This window comes from Helobdella robusta (assembly GCF_000326865.2).
Source record: "Helobdella robusta unplaced genomic scaffold HELROscaffold_84, whole genome shotgun sequence".
Taxonomy (NCBI): domain Eukaryota; kingdom Metazoa; phylum Annelida; class Clitellata; order Rhynchobdellida; family Glossiphoniidae; genus Helobdella; species Helobdella robusta.
The window spans coordinates 80,307-104,822 of NW_008705486.1; the positions used below are offsets into that span (position 1 = coordinate 80,307).

At 34.1% G+C, this 24,516-nt stretch overlaps 1 protein-coding gene across 1 annotated transcript; it reads right to left on the minus strand.

The window, feature by feature from the left end:
• Positions 1–73: 73 nt before the first annotated feature.
• Positions 74–18,306, minus strand: HELRODRAFT_139690 (hypothetical protein; the record flags this gene model as incomplete). The annotated part of the gene is made up of 6 exons (XM_009032582.1): positions 74–212; positions 282–454; positions 612–715; positions 5,773–5,935; positions 12,533–12,586; positions 18,253–18,306. Coding segments are annotated over 6 exons (687 nt in total), but the record flags the coding sequence as incomplete, so codon positions are not given.
• Between the last annotated feature and the right edge of the window lie 6,210 nt (positions 18,307–24,516).

Here is a 24,516-nt window from a genome sequence, read left to right on the forward strand (position 1 = left end):
AACCGGAGACATTTCCAGCATCAAAACCTTTTAATTTTTCTTTGTCGTCAACACTTGAGCTTTTCTTATCATTGTCTTCATTTTCGTCAGCATCAGGAAACTCATTGTAACGTCTCAACAGTTTCTCAGCAACTGGATCATTTATTCCAAAAAATCTATCTTTGATGTTTTGATCAGCCAAAGGATCGTCAGGATCAGTCGGTTTTTCATGCCTTGCATTTTAAAAATTGAAACAAATAGATCAGTAACATTACAAATGACGAAAGCAAATAAAGACCTACCTATAAGGACACTCCTCTCCTCTTTTGCATTCTCCCTTAACCCAGAAAGAACAAATGTGAGGTCTATTCCTTTTGTAATAAGGTGTTGTTCTAGCCAATTTCATCAGCATTTCACTTTTCGCACGAGCCTTTCCCAATGCTCCAGCAGGGGTGGTCCCATCAGTGTTTGCCAGCTATAATAAACAACAAGTTACAACTTAATACTAAAACTGCCAAGTATTCTTTAAGCAAAAACACCACGTAGAATTGTATACAATATAACATTATATTAATGATCGCATGTATATAAATAAATGAAAAATGTAAAAAAACAGAATCGAATATACTCACCTCTCTTTCCATTTTTTGTGTATAATACTCTCGACCAACATCTGACGTGGGAATTTCCCCTCTATCAATGTTCAAGGCAGCATCTCTGACTTGTACTGGCAACCCTTTATAAAAATTATTTTCAATGCAGATGATTGCTAAGGTAAAACCAAGAGAAAGCAAAATCATTGTTCTTTTAAAGGCTTGTCTCAGTTCATTTTATTTGTTATTAAACACTCTATATACCTCCTTTAAACCATCATACTATTAAAAGCGGACACAAATAATTTACAACTAAAATGCATCAAGGAGGATGAGCATAATCAACTTGTCAGCAGTTTTGTGGAAGGTCAGATTTTTGTTCATCAATCAAATACTTCCTAAACTCTAAATGGTAAACTTTTAACTAAAAATTTATCATTAAGTAAAACTCTTTAAGATTAAAAAACGAAATTTAAAAATTTTAAACAATAAGATTGTGTAAAAGTGCCTTGGTTTAAACAGAATAAATTTTTAATTTACAAGAAAAAATATTAAAACAGATTAAATATAAACATAGCACATAACATAACATAAATGTTGATAACAAGCCCAGGTTATCAACATAATTTTTTAGTTGTTATTTTAATCAATCAATCAATCTTCGTTTTGCGTCCAGAGACCCGGTTACCCCGAAGTAGGACGTTGTTTTCTTAGCCATCAACTTTTTGCGCCAAATCAATCAGTTGTATCCATTTCATTTAAATTTAGAGCTTTCATGTCTTGCTCGATTGTTTGTGACCAGGACTTCTTTGGACGGCCTTTGGGACGTGTGCCAGGTACTTCAACATCTGCAAGAAAAGTTATGGCACTGTTTCTACTTCGTTTGACATGACCAAACCACCGCAGACGTTGTTGCCGGCATTCGTCCTTTATATCATCTAAACCAGCACGACGCAGAATTTCGGTAGATTTGATGTGGTCCTTCAGGCTAATTCGTTGCATCCATCGGAGCATTTTCGTGTCGATTCGTTGAAGTTGTTGTTCCAGTTTGATTGCCATTGGCCATGTTTCTGGACCATATAACTACACCGAGCGTATCACAGATTTATAAAGTCTTGATTGTAGTGGTAGTGGGATATCACGCCGCATCAATATAGAGGCAAGGAGATGCCATTTATTCCAGGCTGCACGTACATCCCCTAGATATTGAAACGATGTGACTTTCTCTACCATAATGGCTTCAAAAACATTGCTATGTCGAATGTGTTATTGTGGATTGATGCAAGCAAGACAGACAACATTGGACACTTTAGATAAAGTACCAATTATTTTTGAACAACGTTTGTGACACCACTGGTTACACTGCTGACACTTGATTGAATTGTTACCTACACCAGCTTTACAAACTGAACAGGGCCATCGTCAAGTAGCTGTGGATTGGATGGGTTCACCAGTGTTCATTGCTTTGGTTTTGCTGATATTGACTTTGAATCCATTATCGGCAAGTCTGGTGTTCCAATCTTCAAACATCTGTGCTGCATTCTGCTCAGACGTTGCTGTTAAAACGATATCACCAGCAAACATTAGATTCCAAATGTCACCAGTGCGTATCGGTATTGTGATTTCTTCCATTACAGTTATAAATAACAGTGGACTGAGAATCGAGCCTTGGTGAACTCCAACGCGATGTCAAATGCATCTGTGTTTCCAACTGTTGTGCTGACAAAAGTCCTAGTATTCGTATACATTTCTATCACAAATCAAACAAGATATTCTGGAATGAGTTGTCGACGTAGACTCCACCTGATTGCTTCACGGGGAACAAGATCAAATGCTTTTTCAAGATCTACAAAAATGTGTGATAGTTGTTGATGCTTTGCGAGGTACTTCTCTTGCAGTTGCCAAAGGATGTGAATTGCATCAATTGTTGATTTCCCTGCTAGGACTGAGAATCGAGCCTTGGTGAACTCCAACGCCGATATCAAATGCATCAGTGTTTCCGACCGTTGTGCTGACGAAAGTCTTAGTATTCGTATACATTTCCATCACAAGTCGAACAAGATATTCTGAAATGAGTTTTGACCTGCAGATTGCTGCACGGGAAACTTGAAATGCTTTTTCAAGATCTACAAAAATGTGTGATAGTTGTTGATGCTTTGCGAGGTACTTCTCTTGCAGTTGCCGAAGGATGTGAATTGCATCAATTGTTGATTTCCCTGCTAGGAAACCAAATTGATAATTTCCGATTGTGATGCACGACGTTAATCTTCTCTTGAAGATTTTCTCGACAATATCCAGAGAATGTTCTAACAGACGTATACCCCGATATGATAAACAGTTCAATGGATCACCTTTGCATAGCGGAACTGTCATGCTATATTTCCATTCAGTCAGCATCGAGCAATTTTTCCACATTTCACGGCAAAGTTATAGTAACGTTTGGATACCTACAGTACCAGATGCTTTGATAATTTTATTTGTGAGTACAGAAGGCCCTGCTGCTTTTCCATCCTTCATAGCTTTCAGAGCTTCTGTAAGCTCCTCTACAGCGATGTCTGGAATCAGACCTTCAATGGGTTGAGCGTCAAAGTTGACATCGATGGGATTTGCTTCATTTAACAAACGATTGAAATATTCTTTCTACTGTAGCTTGATCTCATCTTGTTCAAGAATTATCTCATTTTTGTCGTTTTTGATAAATGAGGTACCAACTATGTCTTTTTTCGTACGCTTTGCTTGTTTTGCTATACGATACAGAGATTACATTTGTTCACCTTTGCTTTTATTGAGCCACTCTCTGCACTGATTTGTCCGAGCCAGTGCAACTTGACGTCTTGCATAGTTGTTCTTCTCACGGAAAATTTTATGGTCATCAACAGACTTTGATTTTTGCCATTGCTTGTATGCAACTTTCTTTTCAGCTATTGCATTTTGTACCCTGTCATTCCACCACCAAGTGTCCCGTTCATGCTGACGTTTTGTACCAGTTTTCCCACAAACTGTAGTTACAGCGTTTATCAAAACGGTTTTGTATGTACTCCAATCTGTACTGGATTGCGATTGGTGGTCTAACTGTGTGGCGACAATCTGTTGAAATTTTTCTCGATGAATATTGCTTTTCAGCTTCCACGTTTTGATTCTCCGAGCGATTTGTTTACACTTATGTTTTGACAGTTCGACCACCAGGTCTGCCACAAGGAGTCTATGTTGGGCAACACATGATTCGCCGGGTATAACTTTGACATATTTGAATAGCCTTCAGTGTTGTTGCTTGACAGCGAAAAAATCAATTTGCGTGGCTGATGGTCCACTTTTGTATGTTATGAGATGTTCCAACCTCTTTCTAAAATATGTATTCAGTAATCAAAACCCATGACTTTCAGCAAACTCAAGGATGCAGTTGCCATCTTCATTTCGTTTTCCATAGCCAAAACCGCCATGTACGTTGTCAAAACCATCTGTTTTCTCTCCAACGTGGCCATTGAGATCGCCTCCAATCAGGATTGTTTTAGATTTTGGTATTGTTGAGGTGGTGTCAGAGAATGCAGCCCAGAAGTCATTTTTCATCTCTTCTGATTCGCCTGTCTGTGGTGCGTATGCAGAAAAAATAATCATTGTTTGCTTTTTTATGCGAAGCTTGATCCACATGAGACGTGAATTAATCCTTTTAATATCCAGTACTTCTTGGGCTAGCGGTTCTCTGACAAAAATTCCAACACCATTTTTGGCCGTCTTTTAACCATTCCAGAATAGTTTATATTTTTCTTTGTCTGAGTTGACATGACAGACACCATTCGATTTCCATCGGATTTCCTGAAGGCAGCAGATGTTAATCCTTCTACGCTCGAGCATTTCTGCGATTTCCATGCTGCGTCCAGTTAGTGATCCAACATTGAGCGTTCCAAGTCTACGTACCTGGACTTAGCGTTCCTAGCCTAAGCGGATGGTCCTGGGCATGACATAAAACTGCATCCACGCTGCCTTGCGTGCTTTTGAGCAAAAGGCTAGGCCCACCGCTTATAACTGGTGGTTGTCGTTAGGATGGGTGTCCGGTTGTAAAAACTTTCCCCAAATTGCTCTTAGTTGTTTTTTTAATAAGAAATTAATATTAGTATCGAATGTTGAAATTGCTGGAATCATTTATTTTTACGCATATATTTTTATCATAATTTGATTTTTTGATTTTGATAAATTGTTACTTTATTTTATAATATTTTAATTTAAAAAAATTTTCTAATTCAATAAACTTTTACAACATTTCCATTCACATTTCTTAATAATTATTCTCATATTTTTGTGGTAATAAAATATTTTTGGTTCACAAATATACATTAGTCAATCTTGTATTAAACTGTGAAATCGTCTTACACTAACGATGCAATGCATAAACCTAGCCCTGGTTTTGTATAGGCGCAATAACGTGTTTGTGTTCTTGTTCTAGGATTCCATGTTACGACATAATCAAGATAGTCACATTAGATGATCCAAACGAAACAATCGTAATTCTTCACGCTTCATATCATTTTGCCATAGATGTCTCGATGTAGCTGTACTAAATCGAGATATCTATGCATTTTGCATTTGTATAATACGTTCATTGGTTAATATACATTTACATGTTCACGCGTAAACTAATAAATAATGTTATATGCGTATGTGTACATACGTATATACAAATATACACAAACATAGGCAGATAAATATATATATATATATAATTTATTTATTTATACATATATTTACAAACTTAGGTAAAAAATCCAGCTCAACTCTTACTACTTTATAAATTTTTAATGATTGGTATTGTTTTTGGCTCAAATATCTCGTCTTGTCTTCGAATGTCTTGATACATGCTCTTCAGAGATCTCGAATCGGTCTTGTCTTGAGCTTTCAATGTCTTTGTCTTGTCTTGTTTTTTAAAAAAAATGTCTTGTCACAGCCCTGTTGATAACTGTCAAAAATGATGCTGAAACAATGTGATAAATAATTCTGAATTTTGTGAGATATTTTAATTATTTTTTTGAGTTAACTCCACACTTTTTTTTACTGTTACTCAATTAGAAAAAAATTTGCAAAATGTTGTTTCTTTTGCATAATAACTTAACTTTTCAATCATGTATTATTTATTCAGCTAAATTTATAAAACAATAATTTAACCAATGTTGAAATTTTAAATTTTAAATAGTAAATTCAAAAAAACCATATTCAAGGTCCAGTAGACATGTTTGACAAACATTCTTTGTTTTCGAACAAGTTTGACAAATTTCGGTTTTCTTGAACCTCATGCGAGCACCCGGGCACCAACGAAACACTGTGAATGGCCTTGCACATATCTTGCATTCTTTGCCAAATTTTTCCCGAGTCTATATTAAATAATTATTTTATTTAAATATAAGTCACAAAAATTTTCACAATTTAATAATGCTAAAAATCTTTAACAAGTTGAAAACATTTTTTTAAGCCATGCATCACATTTTTTAACTCGCTAGTTGGCGTCGGCTGTACATATTTAAAAAACGCCTTTATTGTAAATATTTTATTATTATTATTAATTTATTATTATAATAAATAATTTTTTAATTAATCAATCAATATTCATTTAGCGTCCAGAGACCCAGTTCCCCGGAGGTAGGACGTTGTTTTCTTTGCCATCAATTTTTTGCGCCAAATTAGACGATCAGTTGCATCCATTTCATTTAAATTTACAGCTTTCATGTCTTGCTCGATTGTTTGCGACCAGGACTTCTTTGGACGGCCTTTGGGACGTGTGCCAGGTACTTCAACATCTGCAAGAGAAATTATGGCACTGTTTCCACTTCATTTGACATGACCAAACCACCGCAGACGGTGTGGCCGGCATTCGTCCTGTATATTATCTAAACCAGCACGACGCAGTATTTCGGTAGATTTGATGTGGTCCTTCAGACTAATTCGTTGCATCCATTGGAGCATTTTTATATCGGTTCTGAGAAGTTGTTGTTCCAGTTTGGTTTTCATTGGCCATGTTTCTGCACAATATAACAACACCGGACGTATCACAGATTTATAAAGTCTTGATCGTAGTGGCAGTGGGATGTCACGCCGCATCAATATTGAGGCAAAAAGATGTCATTTATTCCAGGCTGCACGTATGCGTGTTCGAACGGCAGCTTCAACTGTTCCAGTACAATCCAGAACATCCCCATGATATTGAAACGATGTGACTTTCTCTACCTTAATAGCTTCAAAAACATTGCTATTTCGAATTTGTTGTTGTGGATAAATGCAAGCAAGACAAACAAAATTGGACACTTTAGATAACGTACCAATTATTTTTGAACAACGTTTGCGACAACACTGGTTACACTGCTGACACTTGATTGAATTGTTACCTACACCAGTTTTACAAGCTGAACAGGGCCAGCGTCCAGTAGCTGTAGATTAGATGGGTTCACCAGTGTTCGTTGCCTTGGTTTTGTTGAAGTTGACTTTGAATCTATGATCGGCGAGTCTGGTGTTCCAATCTTCAAACATCTGACGTGGCTGTTAAAACAATATCATCAGCATATATTAGATTCCAAATGTCACCAGTGCGTATCGGTTTTGTGATTTCTTCCATCACAGTTATAAATAACAGTGGACTGAAAATCGAGCCTTCGTGAACTCCAACGCCGATGTCAAATAAATCTGTGTTTCCAACTGTTGTGCTGACGAAAGTCATAGTATTCGTATACATTTCCATCACAAGTCGAACAAGATATTCTGGAATGAGTTTTGACCTGATTGCTTCACGGGGAACTAGATAAAATGCTTTTTCAAGATCTACAAAAATGTGTGATAGTTGTTGATGCTTTGCGAGGTACTTCTCTTGCAGTTGCCGAAGGATGTGAATTGCATCAATTGTTGATTTCCCTGCTAGGAAACCAAATTGATAATTTCCGATTGTGATGCACGACGTTAATCTTCTCTTGAAGATTTTCTCGACAATATCCAGAGAATGTTCTAACAGACGTATACACCGATATGATAAACAGTTCAATGGATCACCTTTGTATAGCGGAACTGTCATGCTATATTTCCATTCAGTCAGCATCGAGCAATTTTTCCACATTTCACGGCAAAGTTGTAGTAACGTTTGGATACCTACAGTACCAGATGCTTTGATAATTTTATTTGTGAGTACAGAAGGCCCTGCTGCCTTTCCATCCTTCATAGCTTTCAGAGCTTCTGTAAGCTCCTCTACAGCGATGTCTGGAATCGGACCTTCAATGGGTTGAGCGTCAAAGTTGACATCGATGGGATTTGCTTCATTTAACAAACGATTGAAATATTCTTTCTACTGTAGCTTGATCTCATCTTGTTCAAGAATTATCTCATTTTTGTCGTTTTTGATAAATGAGGTACCAACTATGTCTTTTTTCGTACGCTTTGCTTGTTTTGCTATACGATACAGAGATTACATTTGTTCACCTTTGCTTTTATTGAGCCACTCTCTGCACTGATTTGTCCGAGCCAGTGCAACTTGACGTCTTGCATAGTTGTTCTTCTCACGGAAAATTTTATGGTCATCAACAGACTTTGATTTTTGCCATTGCTTGTATGCAACTTTCTTTTCAGCTATTGCATTTTGTACCCTGTCATTCCACAACCAAGTGTCCCGATCATGCTGACGTTTTGTACCAGTTTTCCCACAAACTGTAGTTACAGCGTTTATCAAAACGGTTTTGTATGTACTCCAATCTGTACTGGATTGCGATTGGTGGTCTAACTGTGTGGCGACAATCTGTTGAAATTTTTCTCGATGAATATTGCTTTTCAGCTTGCACGTTCTGATTCTCCGAGGCATTTGTTTAGACTTATGTTGTGACAGTTCGACAACCAGGTCTGCCACAAGGAGTCTATGTTGGGCGACACATGATTCGCCAGGTATAATTTTGACATTTTTGAATAGCCTTCAGTGTTGTTGCTTGACAGCGAAGAAATCAATTTGCGTGAATGATGGTCCACTTTTGTATGTTATAGGGATGCACCAGATTTAAGTTTTCCAAGTCCGCCCGGATTTAAAATTCAAAAACCGGCCAAGGCCGGAGCCGGATTTTAGTTACCATTTTACATACGTTAAAAAATACTCACATTTACGGTTATCTACATGTTGAACATCAAAAAATAACACCAAGCAAATAGTTAATTAATTCAAATATATAAATAAGTTGTGTGATATGCCAAATTCTGTACACAAAGAACAGCTTATAATTTATGCTGTTCTTTGTGTACAGAATTAAGATAGACAACCAATGTAGTTGCTTTAAAATTGGTGAAACATGGTCGTATTCAAAGGCGCCAGACACAACTCTAGCCGCACGATTTTGAATTGACTGTAACATCCCAAATGATTTTTCTGGTAAGCCGTTGAACAAACTGTTGCAATAATCCAAATGCATGCATTAACATCTTAAGAGTATTTTCGTCTAGCGATTTTTTATCAATTTCAACCTACGTGGTTGGAAAGTGCAAACTCTCATCAATGATTTTATGTGATGATCCAACGTTAACTTAAAATCAATGTCAACGCCCAAACTTGAAACATTTGTACAGAATTCCACTTTGACATTATCTATATCCAGTGATGAGATAGATATTTATTCTTAAAAGCTGTTGCCAGGTTCCTACCGGAAGTAGTTTTGTTTTACTCTGATTAAGTTTTAGTCTGTTTTTAATTATCCATTTATTGACCTCTGCCAGACAACGTGTTAAGTTGTTACCCATCTCATCAAACTCCTCTGGCGGGCAACTAACAATAATCTGTATATCATCAGCAAAGGCATAACCCGTGAATCCAAAGGACTTGATGACATCCAGAATCTCATGTGTGTACAACAGAAACAATATTGGTCTCAACACCGACCGCTGAGAAACTCCAAACTTTATGTTCTTAATTCTAGACCAGGTTTTATTGTAAAAAATCTGTTCAGTATGATTTGAAAAATATGATGTGAACCATGCGAGTACTGTCCCCTTTACACCAAAATCTTCACATAATCTCCGCAGTAGAATATCATGATCAAAACACAATCGAAGGCTGCACTCTTATCTAGGAAAGCAACCAGCGATACATATTGGTTATCCATCGCTGCGCACAAAGTTGAAAAAACATGTAACAAGGCTGTTTCTGTCGAATGATATTTTCTGTGTCCTGACTGATTACTATGCAACAAATTATTTTTAGATAAATGGTTTAACAGCGACAATTCTTTCCATTACCTTAGATATGAAGCGAAGATTTGATATTGGCCTATAATTGGTAATATCATTGACATCATGATCTATTCCTTTAAGAATGATCATGTTTACAGGATGCAGGAACGATGCCATTAGTCAAACACAAGTTGATTAGACTTGTTAAAAACCCAGAGAACAAACCAATGTGTTTTTTGATGAAATACGTTGGAAGGCAATCAAGTAAACATGTTTTCGTTGGACAATTTATAATTATTTTTATTATTTCTTCTTCATTATATTTCCGGAATACTAGCAACCCACTGTCCATTTCAATCTCCCTCTCAAGAAAAACTGATTTGTTACCAGCCGTTGCATCTCGTTCAATTTTATCGTTAAAAAATTTTAGAAAGCCATCACTAGTGTGCACCGTTTCAGTCTTATCAATATTGTTAACAGAGGCTTTGCAAAGTAGTTTATTTAGTGCTTTCCATAATTGTTTTGACCTGTTTCTATTCTCATTAACCAAATTTGACCAAAAACAGTTCTTTTTCTTGGCCAAAACCAACTTCTTTGATTTCAGTGCACTAATCCATTTATCTTTTCCATCACTTGACATTGAGTTCCTATAATTTCTTTCGAGCTTTCTACAGAGTCTTTTATGCTTCCGACATTCATTATCATACCATGGCACCACAGAATCATGACGACATTCTACTCTGTGTAGCAGCGCAACTATATCTAAAATCCTTCTTATTTCATTTTCAAATAGGTCAAACAACTTGTCAACATCTGTACCTGAACATGCTTTACCAATCGGCGAACCAATGACCAGCGAGATAAATTTTTTTTCATCAATATGTTTCCACGATCTGATCACCCTGTAGCATTTACTGATTCGTTTCCGTTTAAAAGGCAAACAAGATTTAACCAGCCTGTGGTCAGAATATATTCCACTTGGATAAACCATTACATCAGAAATACACAAACCACTACTGGAAACAATCAAATCCAGTGTTCCACCTAAGTTATGAGTGGGTTGGTCAAACCAATTCTTCAAACAAAAATCATCAAATAACTCCAACAATGATCTGGTATGCGGACATTCTTCTCTATCGACACGAACATTGAAATCACCTACCAAGACAAGATCTGAAACCAGCAAGGACATATTTTCCAAAATACATCTAAGTTCCCTAAAGAAAGCAGTTGTGATAGGCATTGATCCAGGTCTATATATAGCCAACAAACCAAATTCATGTTTACCATATGTTATTCTTGTTGCTATTGCCTCAAACGTAGCTAATGGTGGTAAGTCAAATCGTGTGTATCTGAACCCTGTTTTAAAATAGATTATAAATCCCCCATGATATGGATCAGGTTTTTCGCGCTTCTCAGCTGAGCGTTGATATTTACCTTAACAACCATAATATAAACAATCTTACCGTTAAAAATTTTAAAAATCGCGTTTTATATTGTTTATAGTTATTAAATTTATTTTATTGGTTTTCTGTTTTAATTAAATAATTTATATAAATTAATAATTACTTGTTCCTTCTTATCAAATATCTTACATACCTTATATATAATGCACTGAAGATGAGTTATCTATAACTCGAAATAGCTATTTGCAAATTTATTTAATAAAAATTTTTAAAAAACAATAAAATGTCTAATTTCTCTGAAATTAATAAATTAAAAAGAAATATAAAAAAGTTGAACAATGTTGAAAGTAGTGTTGAATTTTTGATATATATATATATATATATATATATATATATATATAATGTAGCTATATGATCCATTATATACAATTATATAGTATATACACGTGCACAAGTTCTTTTACACAAAGATAAGCTCAAACATGCATAAAGCATGTTATAGCATAAAGAAAATTGTCCAGCTCACCTCACAATTATTGATGTTGTTATTATGTGTCATATATGCTTAGCCTTTAACTTATTGACATAAAATTAATTAAATTTAATAAAAAAAATTTTCATTTTTAAATGTTGATAGACGCTTGATTTGAAAAAAAGCCGGATTTTGGCCGGAGCCGGGACCGAACTTCGGTGCATCCCTAGTATGTTATGAGATGTTCCAACCTTTTTCTAAAATATGTGTTCAGTAAGCAAAAACCCGTGACTTTCAACAAACTCAAGGATGCGGTTGCCATCTTCATTTCGTTCTTCATAGCCAAAACCGCCATGCACGTTGTCAAAAACATCTGTATTCTTTCCAGCCGGGCCATTGAGATCGCCTCCAATCAGGATTGTTTTAGATTTTGGTATTGCTGAGATGGTGTCAAAGAACGCAGCCCAGAAGTCATTTTTAAATATTAATTTAATTAAATCTGTTAATTATTTCATGCATTGTTATCGGAAACCTACAAGCATACAAAATTTCAGCTCAATTAGACCGAGGGATGTTATTGAAAAATCGACTTCAGGATTTATAAAGTGACAAACAATTTAGCAAATAAAATGTGTCATAAACTGAGCCATATTCTATTTTGGATAAGTTTTGTCTTTTATTGCTCTTTATACAAAATAAAATAAGAGTCCATTTGCCCAATAAATTTTTTCAGCCCAACTTTTTCTTTACCTGTCATTTCGATTTTTTATCATACTTTTATTTCATGCAAGCATATTATTGACTACAAGAGCAACCATCCCGGGCCACCCACCCATCAATGATATTTTTGTTTTAAATAGTCATAAAAACTAAAAGTAAATGATTATGCAAGAGAAAAAAATTCTTACCATTCTTAAATATGGATTGTCCCCTAAACAGGTTTGACAGAGTATGGGAAACTCCTGTTCAAAGTAATTAACAATAAATAATAATAAAATAATATAAAACAAAATAATAATTTTATTTCCAAATAAAAATTTATACATTCTTTTGCAACTAACTGCAAGCAAAATTATATTAGTGAAATTTCAATTAATTTTATATAATACTTTCAAGATAGGTTGCAAAACACTAATAAAATCAGACATTTATCTTAAAATTGTATTTACGCAACTGACATATATTACAGAAAAAGGATGTATTCTGCAAATTTAAAAAAAACTACGATACATTCTTTATACTACCCTAAAAATCTTAACTCAAAAATATAAATATTAGAAAGTTTTTATCTAAAACCTTTTTTAGATGCAACAAAACTGTGAATGGTCCTGGTTAACGAAAGTTAATTTATCAAATGTATTCGAAACATTAAAAAAAATTCGACTGTCTATGTTTTCATGAAGATACCATCATAAATTAGATTTAAAATAATTTATCTAAGAAGCATGAAAATAAATATTATATCATTGTGGTAAAATGTTCTTATTTACATAACCACAAACATTCACCACATCTGGATTGTAAACTTTTTCATGACAGAAACTAAAACCATTTTTTGGAGCAAAAGAATATATATCTAGGCTGCACATTTACAAATATTTGTATGACACTGACACTTTTAGACTATTTTGCACTAAAAAAAGAGAAATAAAGAGAAAAAAACAAACTACCCCGTTGAATATAAATTGTAAGGTTTACAAAATTATTTTGAATTTCACTATGTCTTATTGTAACGCTTTTTCCAACTAGGTATGACGGAATAATAAATTCAAATTGTTAAAAGAAATGTGGATATATTGGTTTCAAAACCAAACATAAGCTTAGGTGATAATTTTCTAAGAAATTAATTGTAACAATGTATTAAAATTGTTTGAAATAACAAAAATTTTTAAAATATTTTGTTTGTTGTATGCGAAGGTATTAATATTTTTTTGTGGGTTTGTTTGGATAATTTTCAATTACACGTGGTTGAAAAATAAAAAATTTGTTGCAGAAAATTTGTTAGGAAATCATGGAAGGTTGTCAAAAAGTTACTAAAAATTGGAAAAGAAGTAATATTACCAATGATCGAAAATCAACTTAGATTTGGTAAAATTGAAATATGTTGTAGTTGAACGAGTTAACGATAAACTTGACGCAGTTCAATTTTTGAAAACGACATTGTTTGTAATTCAATATTTTTTTTACAGAAAGTTCAAAGTTCATTGTATTTTTTTGAAGTGCAACAAACTGGAATCTCGTGATTTTTCGGATAAATATGTAGTTGAAAAAATAACAACAGGATTTGATCCATGTGACAAATCAGATTTTTGGTCTGGCAATGTAAGTATTAGTAACCATCTTTGTTCATCAAAAAATTGTATTTTTTTTTCAATGAGTGGAATGTGTTTGAATTTGGTAATAAAGATGTAATTGAAAAGTCAAGTAGTAAAGTTTATTGACATAATAAGTTTATTAAATAACTTTTCTTTGTTGACATTTTAAGAATCAATTTGTACTTTTTTTTACAGAAATGTAATGCAGTTAAATTGATAATTTATCAAACAATGAAATATTTGTAAAAAAAATCCTTATTTCGGTCCTATAATACTAGTAACCAACAAATTATTCATCTAAGAGTTCAAAAATAAAACTGAAATTAATAATATTTGCAAAATTCATACATAGATTCGTTATAAATAAAGCCTGAAATATTTACAGGCTCTAGCTAGATAATTACTTAAGTCAAATTTTTATTTAAAAAAATCCGTTTTATATGGTTATTAGCATTAAACTTGAAAAATTATTTTAACAAAAACTGAGCTCCAGATTTTATTAGAATTTTCACCAAATGTACTTAGATATGTATGTTGCTGTTAAAGAGTCAAAATTAAGAACCCCTAAAATCTCTACTAAATGTGTATAATTCGTTTCCTAGAAAGCTGGTGGCGGAATTCAGTGAAGGCATGGCGACCATACAAACAGCTGGAGAGCCAACGCATGATGGAGCCAGGTAATGCTGAAGACAGAAAATCATCTAATAGTGTTTGATGGTTAATGGTGTCAAATGTTTTTGAGGTCCAGCGCTGCGAGGATGATTCGATGGGTTGGTCTTTAGGTTGATACCGTTTTCTATATCAATTGTCATCAGTGTGAGGGCGGTTGAGGTTGAGCACCAGGACGAAAGCCATGTTGATGATCTGCCAATGTTAGATAATAGAAAATAATAGGAAGAAGGCACTTTTCAAGAATTTTGATGACTGGGCAAAGCAAAGATATGGGCCGGTATGATTTCGCAATGTCATCTGGTTTTCCTGGTTTGAGCAGTGGGACAGTCTTGGAAGTTTTGTAGATGTCAGGAATAATGCAGTGCTGAAGAAACAAATTAATGTTTGTACGGTAGCCAATTCCATGAGGGCCGAGATGTTTTAAATAAATTATTGTTAAATTGGCAGCGGTTTGTTTCAATCAAATTATTAGTGTTAGATGTTATTGTTAATTGAGATGAGGTCATTTTGGCTATTGAAGTGTTTAGGGACTCTTTTTGGTGAGAACAGTTGTCGCATAAGTAATGATATTTGAATTTTGAAAAACAGTTGTTATCTATGTGGTACCACTTGCAGGAGGTCCTACATCTGACGGAGTATCGTTTTGTTGATAGTTCTATGGCACACTGTAAAGATCCAGGTCTTTGAACCTGGGTTAGGTTCAATTTCGGCACTTAATAGAAGGATAAGGAGCAAAAACCAGATATGATCACTTAGAAGGGAGGGTTTGTTGAAACAGTTTAGTGGGATGATGAGTAGGTTGTATGAACTTCGTCCCAATCGGCTCCCTCACGGAAAGGTTGTTGCTCCAGAGCCCCATATTTTACTATATATATATATATTTATTTATTTATTTATGTGGGGTCTCGTGGCCCAGTGGTTAGCCGTCTACCACTCCCCACGCCAGGGTTCGAATTCTGCAGTTTCTACAGGTTCATCCGGGTAGGCCGCTTCCGGTCAACCCAGCCGTCCATCCTTTCATGGTTGGTAAATGGGTAGAACGCGTAAGTTGTCGCATGTTGGCCGGGCGAGATGCTCAGTGGTTCAAATGCGCGGCTAAGTCAAACATCTCAATGGCTATCATATACTCAGCGTATATGATGCGGTGCTTGCGCGTGCACATAAAACACATGTGTACGTCGTGTGAAAAAAAAAAGGATAAACAGCCTTTGTGGCGAAGACGGCTACTTCATATAAATACATGAAAAACATAATAAAAAAATATATAGATAATTAATCTGTAACATTGTAAGTGGTTCTGCGTATGTCAGAGCTGCAATAATAAAGACTAATAATAAAAAATTATTTATAAATATATATATATTGATATATATATTTAAATATATATATCAATTGTGTGTATATATATATCAATTGTATATATATATATATAATTTGTATATAATGTGTTTATTCAACCACAGCACCATATACGCTGAGTATATAATCGCCATTGAGATGTTTGCTCAGCGCGCATTTGAACCGCTGAGCCATCTCGCCGGCCAACATGTGACAACTTACGTTTTCTCCCCATTTACCGACCTCGAAAGCCGGCCGGCTAACCGGATAAAAATGCAGAAACTACCGGACTCGAGCCATGGTCGTAAATAAACGTGGGTAAAAAATTAAATGATTTACATTTATAGAAATTGTCAGATTAGAAATTTAATAAAAGAAAGACTACTTTCAAGTTTATCATTTCAGCCAGATGCTTGCCAAAACCGTTGAATGAAACTGGAAACAATAGACAAAGTTGATAAAAGTTGTAAATTGACAATAGAAAAAAAAATTTAGTAAACGGACACGCTAACCACTCGCTCACGAGACCGCTCATGCATATTAGAAAGTGTTTTTTCACATCAGCATCCACATTTAATTTTAAGCCAGGCAGTTTCAAATAAATCGTGGACGTGTTGTGTGCAGATTAGTATATGACGTTCTCCCAGTGGGCAAAAGTCATTTGGACGACATCATGATCAGAGGATGGTCAGGTTTTACACTTTTCGACGTAAGGCTCAACCGTTCTATCATGCTTCTAGTTACAATAATTTTTGAAGCAGGTTTAGTTATAATAATTTTTGAAGCAAGTTTTGCCTCTTTTGCCTATGTGTTTACGTTTACGTTTAGTTTTAATAATGAGTCTACTTTTTTACTAAACCACCCATTGAAGGACAGCTGTAATTGAACATATTGTATTTTAAGTTTATTTCATATAGCTCGAAGGTGAAATTGCTTAATTATGATTTATGTTTTTTGTTTTCATTTGAAGGACCTTGTTCCCCAAAAAAAAAGCCACAAATCTTACAAAAATTCTCCACCGAGTCGGAAAAATTTGCAATTTATGTACATACGCGGCCCTCACAGCAAAAAGTTTGCCAACCCCTGTATTAAGACATCAAAACATTATGAAGACACTGCAGACAGAATAAGGAAAGACAAAAATGCCATTATAATTGCTAATAACAGTTTGTAAATGATAAAACCATAACTGAATAGCGTTAATAATCATAGTAATCCGGATTTTTTTTTAGAAATATATAGGTTGTTTATATTCTACGTCAAATATAAAATGGAAAAAATGATTGATTTAAGGGAAGTATTCTTAAATTAATTAATTTGTTTGGGCCGGAAACGGTTTTTTGAACATTGAGTATCCAGTAGCCCTGATTTTCCGGAATTTTTTTTTAGAAATAAATAGGTATTCATATTCCACGTCATCTGTAGAATGGAAAATGTGATCGATTTAAGGGAAGTATTTTTAAATTAATTAATTTGGTTGGCCCGAAATGGTTTTTTAAAGATTGTGTACCGGTAACCATGATTTTCTGGATTTTTTTTCAGAAATACATAGGTATTTATATTCTACTTCTCCTGTAGAATGGAAAAGTGATCGATTTAAGGGAAGAATTGTTAAATTAATTTGTTTGGGCCGGAGACGTTTTCTTGAATTTTCCGGAATTTTTTAGAAATAAATAGGTATTCATATTCTACATTATCTGTAGAATGGAAAAAGTTATCAATTTAAGGGAAGTATTTTTAAATTAATTTTTATCAGTTATTATTTTACATAGGCGTATATATATATATATATATATATATATATATATATATAATTATATATATATATATCATATATAAATATTTATATGTACGAACATGTCTATAAGCGTATTATTATACATTTTACATATATGTTTGTGCGAAAATATATTTTATGTGTATGCATCTGTACAACATTTCTTATAAATGTCCATGCAAAAATATTCTTTACTACGCTCTCTTGCTTTTTAGCCATGTCTCACTGTGCATATCTTTGTGTGGCTTGTAGCAATCATCAATCCTGTGTTTTGTGGAGGTTATGGTCAGAGAAAGAATTCAAATTCTAGACAGTAAAATCCTTGGCTAACTTCCCGCACCTCCTGCCTCCTGGGGTATAGCCTGGATATTACTAGCCCATGAACATATTACTAATTGCTAGTATAGCCTGGATATTACTAGCCCATGAACATATTACTAATTGCTAAAATCATTTATATTACAATATAATTACATTTATAATTTTTCATGCAAACAAAAAAACAGAACAAAAAAAATTAGCTAACACTTTCTTCCCAGTTTTGTCTGTTGTACGTGTTGGCACTTTTTGACATCGCCATTGCCGCTGAATAATTAATCAAAAATTAAAATACTGCTAGATAAATATAAACAATATGCATAAGCGGTGAATTTGCTGTACATAAACGTTAAGTCAGTTAAAAAACAACAAAGAAAGATAAAAAACAGTTCCAATATGGGCAGCCGAAAATGTTTTTTTGAATTAGATGAGATCGATATATAAAAATAAATATATATATGCAGTAATTGATGAAAACTACAGAATTTTTAACGTTGGATAATTTTTATAAAATTTTTCAATATTACCAAATTCTTGTCGTCATTATTTATTTTATTAAAGTTAGAATAATAAACAGTTTTCCAATTCATTCTAGAGTGTATAGGGCATATTTCAATTTTTCAATTTAAATGACGACATGAATTTGGTTCGAAATATTGAGGAATGTAATAAGAACCTATCCAACACTAGAAATTCTGTAGATTTAATAAATTACTGCAATAATTATAGTTTTTTACCAGCGTATATTTATCTATATAATTATTGGATTAAAACTGTCAGAAATGCAATTATTGATAAAAATCAATAAATCAGCAAATTCGTCCATAAAGGTTGAGTTACAAGTTGAAGCCAAAAAACAAAGAGGCAATTTTCAAAAAAAAAATTCAAACAGAAAATTTTAAAACTGCAGACAAGTCAAATCAATTTGTGAGTTAGACAAAATTGACAACAACACCAAAATCAAACATTTACTCAACGACAACACAAAATTTCAAACAATCACAAAAGGCCCAATTCACCTAAACACTAAACTCAACGCAATAATTAGAAAAATCAACGAAAACATACCTCAAGAAAAAAAATCCAGCTACTCTAAGGCAAATACTCACCTTGATACCAACATTAAAACGCACAAAAATAACAACCCCTTTGCCATATCATCAGTCAAATGCCAACAGTAACATACCCTTTTGCCAAATATCTAAACAAACTCCTGACCCCATAAACCTATTTATATATATATAAATCAATTGATGTTTGTTAGTCTTGCTAAAACTAGAGAACTGCTAAACGGATTTATCTTATTTTGGTCTAAAAATGTTTGTGGAGGTCTAGGGAAGGTTAAAAATAAGAAAAATTTAAATAATTGCCGGGAAAACCCTAAAAACAGCAGAAATTGTGTTACGATACCTATGTGTTACTATATCTATGTGTTACTAATTACGATATTCTATATATACAAAACTTTCTTTATTTTGTTGATTCTTTGTGATGGGCAAATTTAAAGTAATATGCTCTTTTTGAATTTTTTGTGATTGTGACACTTTACTACTGAGCGAAAAATTTTTTCACTTTGATTATTTACAATTTACGATGCCGAGGAGAAGACGACCTGACTTAGCTCGTCGCAGTCAATCAAATGTGCAAAAAGCACGTGCTAACCGCACTAATGTCTAGAAAGATTCAAATCAAAAAAATAATCGTATTGCTATGTCAGAATAGCGTTATTTAGTGAGTGGTAATGAAGTAGATAGGTTTAGAATGCAACGAGTTTGTGCACATCAAACACAACAACAGCAAGCACGACATAATAAAATTGAGCAAATCCACAGACGAAGTGCTTCTGTGATTCTTGAACGAGCTGCATTCTACTATGATCCGGCATTTGTTGTGACGACATATTGGTAACATTTGGGAAAATGAAAATAATTTGTAAATATTGTAAGGTTTTAAAATACACGCATGAATCTATTAGATTACGCTGTGCTGGAGGCAAAGAAAAATTGACACAATTGGTTTCACTACCAGATCCTTTATGATCATTAGTTTCTGGGATTGGAAAAAATTCTAAGCACTTCTTGGCCAACATTCAGAAATATAGCAGCTCTTTTCAGATGACATCATTTGGTGCTACACATATTATACAAAATAATTTCATGCCGACTTTAAAAGTATTATACCAGAATATATTTTTATAATATTCAGTATGTACAAAAATATATATATATCGAAAATATTGAATTGACAAATTTAAAAAATACAGATACAAGGACAAATTTGTCACTTACTGGGGACTCTGTTACCAGTATTTGATGCAGATTATTAATTTTTACAAATTTATTTTATGGGAAATTCAGATGTGAAAGCTGATATTCGTTGTGCTCACAATCCAACAGTGAAGAGAATTATTGTCCATGAATTACAAATGTTTCTTCATCAAAATAACAATTTAGTAAACATGTTTAAAATAGCATTGGATCAGATGCTTGATGCTGCCGGAGGAACCGGAAAAACACTTTTAATTTCATTCCTTTTGCCGAGATGATGTTTTGTCGCCAGACACTTCAATTAACAACTAACCTGCAAGTATTTTTGCAACAAGATTAAACTGAGAATGTGCTTGCGAAGCAGTTTTTAAACATTGGAAATAACATAGTTGCAGTGGAAACCTCGACAGGATTCATCGCGTTACCCATAGATTTCTGTCATATCACAGACTCAAAAGAGAAGCTTATTTAGCGTGTTTTCCAGATATAACGCAAAAGTTCAATAACCATAATTGGCTGGGTGAACTAGCAATATTGACGGTGAAAAATAAAAATGTCGAGGATCTCAATGCTACCATTCAGAATTTTCTTCCAAGACAGTTGGTTTCCTTCAAATCAGTCGACACCGTTATAAACCAGGATGACGTAGAGAGAAAATAAATACCACAGTTTTTAAAATTACTGGAATTGTCTGGATTATCACCTCACTATTTGCAGTTTAAAATAGGGTCAGTTGTCATCATGCTGTGTAACATTAATCAACCTCGACTGCAATGGAACAAGACTTGCTGTGAAAAAGCTGATGAATAACGTCATTGAGGCAACAATCATAAAAGGAAAATACAAAGGAGAGGATGTTTTGATGATTTCAACCAATTTACCATTCGATTTTAAACGCTTACAATTTCGAGTCTGGCCTGACCATAATGACCATAAATAAATCGCAAGGACAGTCATTAGAAGTTTGCAGAATCAATTTGGAGTTTCCGCATAGATTTATACGTCGCGTGTTCGTGCGTCGGAAAACCGTCTTTTTTTGTTTATTTACGCAACACAAAACAAAAAATATAGTTAATGAGAAAGCTTTAAATTGATTAACGAACTCTTTCATAGCAGTGTGTGTCTGTCAATATAAATTTTGAACATTATAAATAGCCAGTATTTCATGATAACTCTATTTTATAATTAAGCAACATAATATGTCGAAAATAATAATAAAACTCTATGCTTCGTTCAAAAAATGCTTTTTTTTTATTAAACACGGATTCGTTTTGTTTGTTTTAAAATTATTTTATACAAAAGTTTAGGTCTTATTTATCGATTGAGGCAGTACAAAGTCTGTCAGGTAATCTAGTTCTTAATAACTATAATCTCCACTTCTCATGGAAAATTATCAATCTATTGAACACTAATCATCAAATCATATTGCGTCTCTGGATGTCGAATCTTTGTTTACAAATGTTCCCATCTATGATATTATCATCAATAGTGTTAATCATTTAGACAAACACCAAAAACACATCTCAAATCTCTTTTCCAAATCTGCATCACCGAAGCACTTTTCCACACCACCACAGGCAAACTATACAAGCGAATTGACGGTGTAGCCATGCGCTCATCACTCGGTGTCCTGTTCATAAATTATTTTAAAAACGTCTTGAAAGCAAAACGTTAAGCAAAACGAAATTAAAAACAAACATTTATGCCAGATATGTTGACGATATCTTCGTCACATACGATGATCCGAAACAAGTCTACCAACTCTAGCAATCCTAAACCAATCAAAATGAATTTCACCATCAAGCAAAAAGTGAAAATTCATTGCCATTTCTGGATGTTTTAGTAACACGTGACGAAAAAAAATTTACAACTGCTGTATATGTCAAAGCAACAAATAAAGATATTTGTTTAAACGGGTTAAGGGCGCGATGGTTTAATAGCTAAGGTGCCTGGCATTGTTGATGCAGTGTCCGAGTTCAAATGCAAAAATAGCTCCCCGCCTATTACATGCAAAAGTGCGTGATTCGTTGATTCACGTGCATTTATGCACCGTGTGTTTGTTGTAATGATGATAATGCGCCTCAGTTGCTTGCCATGGCGCTAAATAAAATGACATTATTATTATTATTAAGCGAATGTACGGAACAATTCAAAGTAAGTACAATAAAATTCACACATTCATCCTCAACTGAAGATTGCAATAGGAAACTAAAAAAATTACTAATCTACTAGTAAGCAATGGCTACAAAACATCATCCAATGAGAGCACCATTTTACAATGATTACAACGAGATAGCAATATATATAAAAACAACAATGACAACGACATAATCCTATATTACAGAAATCAAATGTCAACGGCACATAAAATAGACGAAGTCGTCTTTGAACATATCATAAAAAGAAATGTTACACAAATCAATGATACTAATAAAACAAAATCCAGGATAAACTACAATAATTGTAAGACATCACAATTGGTCTTAAAGAACAACCGCACTTCTAAAGACGATTCTACTTTGAAGCGTAATAATGTAATATATGAATTTAAATGCCCTATTGACGACTGTGCGCGTCAACAACATTCGTATATTGGTGTTACGACCAGTTCACTATCAAGACGTCTCACAATGCATACATAAAAAGGAGTTATCAAATCTTGCTTGCAATTAACACATACAACTTCAATAACCCACAAAATTCTTGACAACACAAAAATAATTTATCAAAACACCCACACAATACATTTAAAAATTGCAGAAGCTGCCCTAATAGATATCAACCCAAATAAACATCCATCAAAGAATGATCAACTATACGCCTTAATACTAATTTTAATTACAATGAAAAACGAAGGAATGACAACAACAAAGATGAAAAATACGACACAAAATAATAAACTTTGCTAAAGAACTTTGTTTTGTTTAAAGAAATTATATAAACCAAACCTGCACTGAAGATGATTTATGAAAAAACAAAATAAGGCCTCATCTGCATCATGAAACTTTCAGAACCACTTACAATGTTACAGATATATTATCTATATATCTTTTGATTATGTTTTTCATGTATTTATATGAAGCAGCCGTCTTCGCCACAAAGGCTGTTTATCCTTTTCTTTTCATACGGCGTACATATGTGTTTTATGTGCACGCGCAAGCACCGCATCATATACGCTGAGTATATGATAGCCATTGAGATGTTTGACTCAGCGCGCATTTGAACCACTGAGCCATCTCGCCGGCCAACATGCGACAACTTACGTCGTCTACCCATTTACCAACCACGAAAGGATGGACGGCTGGGTTGACCGGGAGTCGGCTACCCGGATGAACCTGTAGAAACTGCAGAATTCGAACCCTGGTCGTGGGAGTGGTAGACGGACAGGCTAACCACTCGGCCACGAGACCCCTAATTTTGAAGTATGATAGTGTTATAACCGCTGGTATGATTGAATTACGCTATATAGTTAATTATTGTTATTCTGTTATATTTGTTATCTTTGCTATTTGTCATTGATTGTAAACCATAAAATCTTTTCATACCATAGAGGATTGTAAAAACCTACTGTAGAGGCTATCTAAGATGTTGCAAATAGCGAATTTAGTAGCGAGGTTTGATGCGAAGTGGTAAATGTGATTTATGAAGTTATTTAGATGAGTTTATCGTTTCTATTACTGTTAGCATTCAAATAAACGTTCAACCAAGCTTGCGTTTAAAGAAGTTGTGTTCATCTATCGGAAATCTTGAATCTAAATCTACGGAATAACGATAACTTGACAATTGTTAAAAGCTACTACACTGGTGTTGGAAACATAGAGATTTTGAAGTTATAACACTGATGTCGGTAGTAACGAGCGTCAAAGATTACAACAACACATTGTCAGGTCCACAAGAATACAACATCACGGGAGGAAACCTCAGGGCTCAGTTCTAGGTTCTCTCCTGTGGAACATAATGTACGACTTGTTGAAGCTAAAATTGCCATTGGACGTCAGCCTTGTAGCGTATGCGTATAATGTGGCTGTAGTTGTTGTTGCAAAATACCTTGAGGAAATAAATTTTCTTTTAACACCTTAAATTAGTAAATGGATGAAAAGTCAACCTGGAACTGGCAAAATACAAGACGAGGGCAGTACTTATTACAGAAAAGAAACAAGCAGAAACCTTACACTGACACTTGGAGAACATAAAATAGCACCACA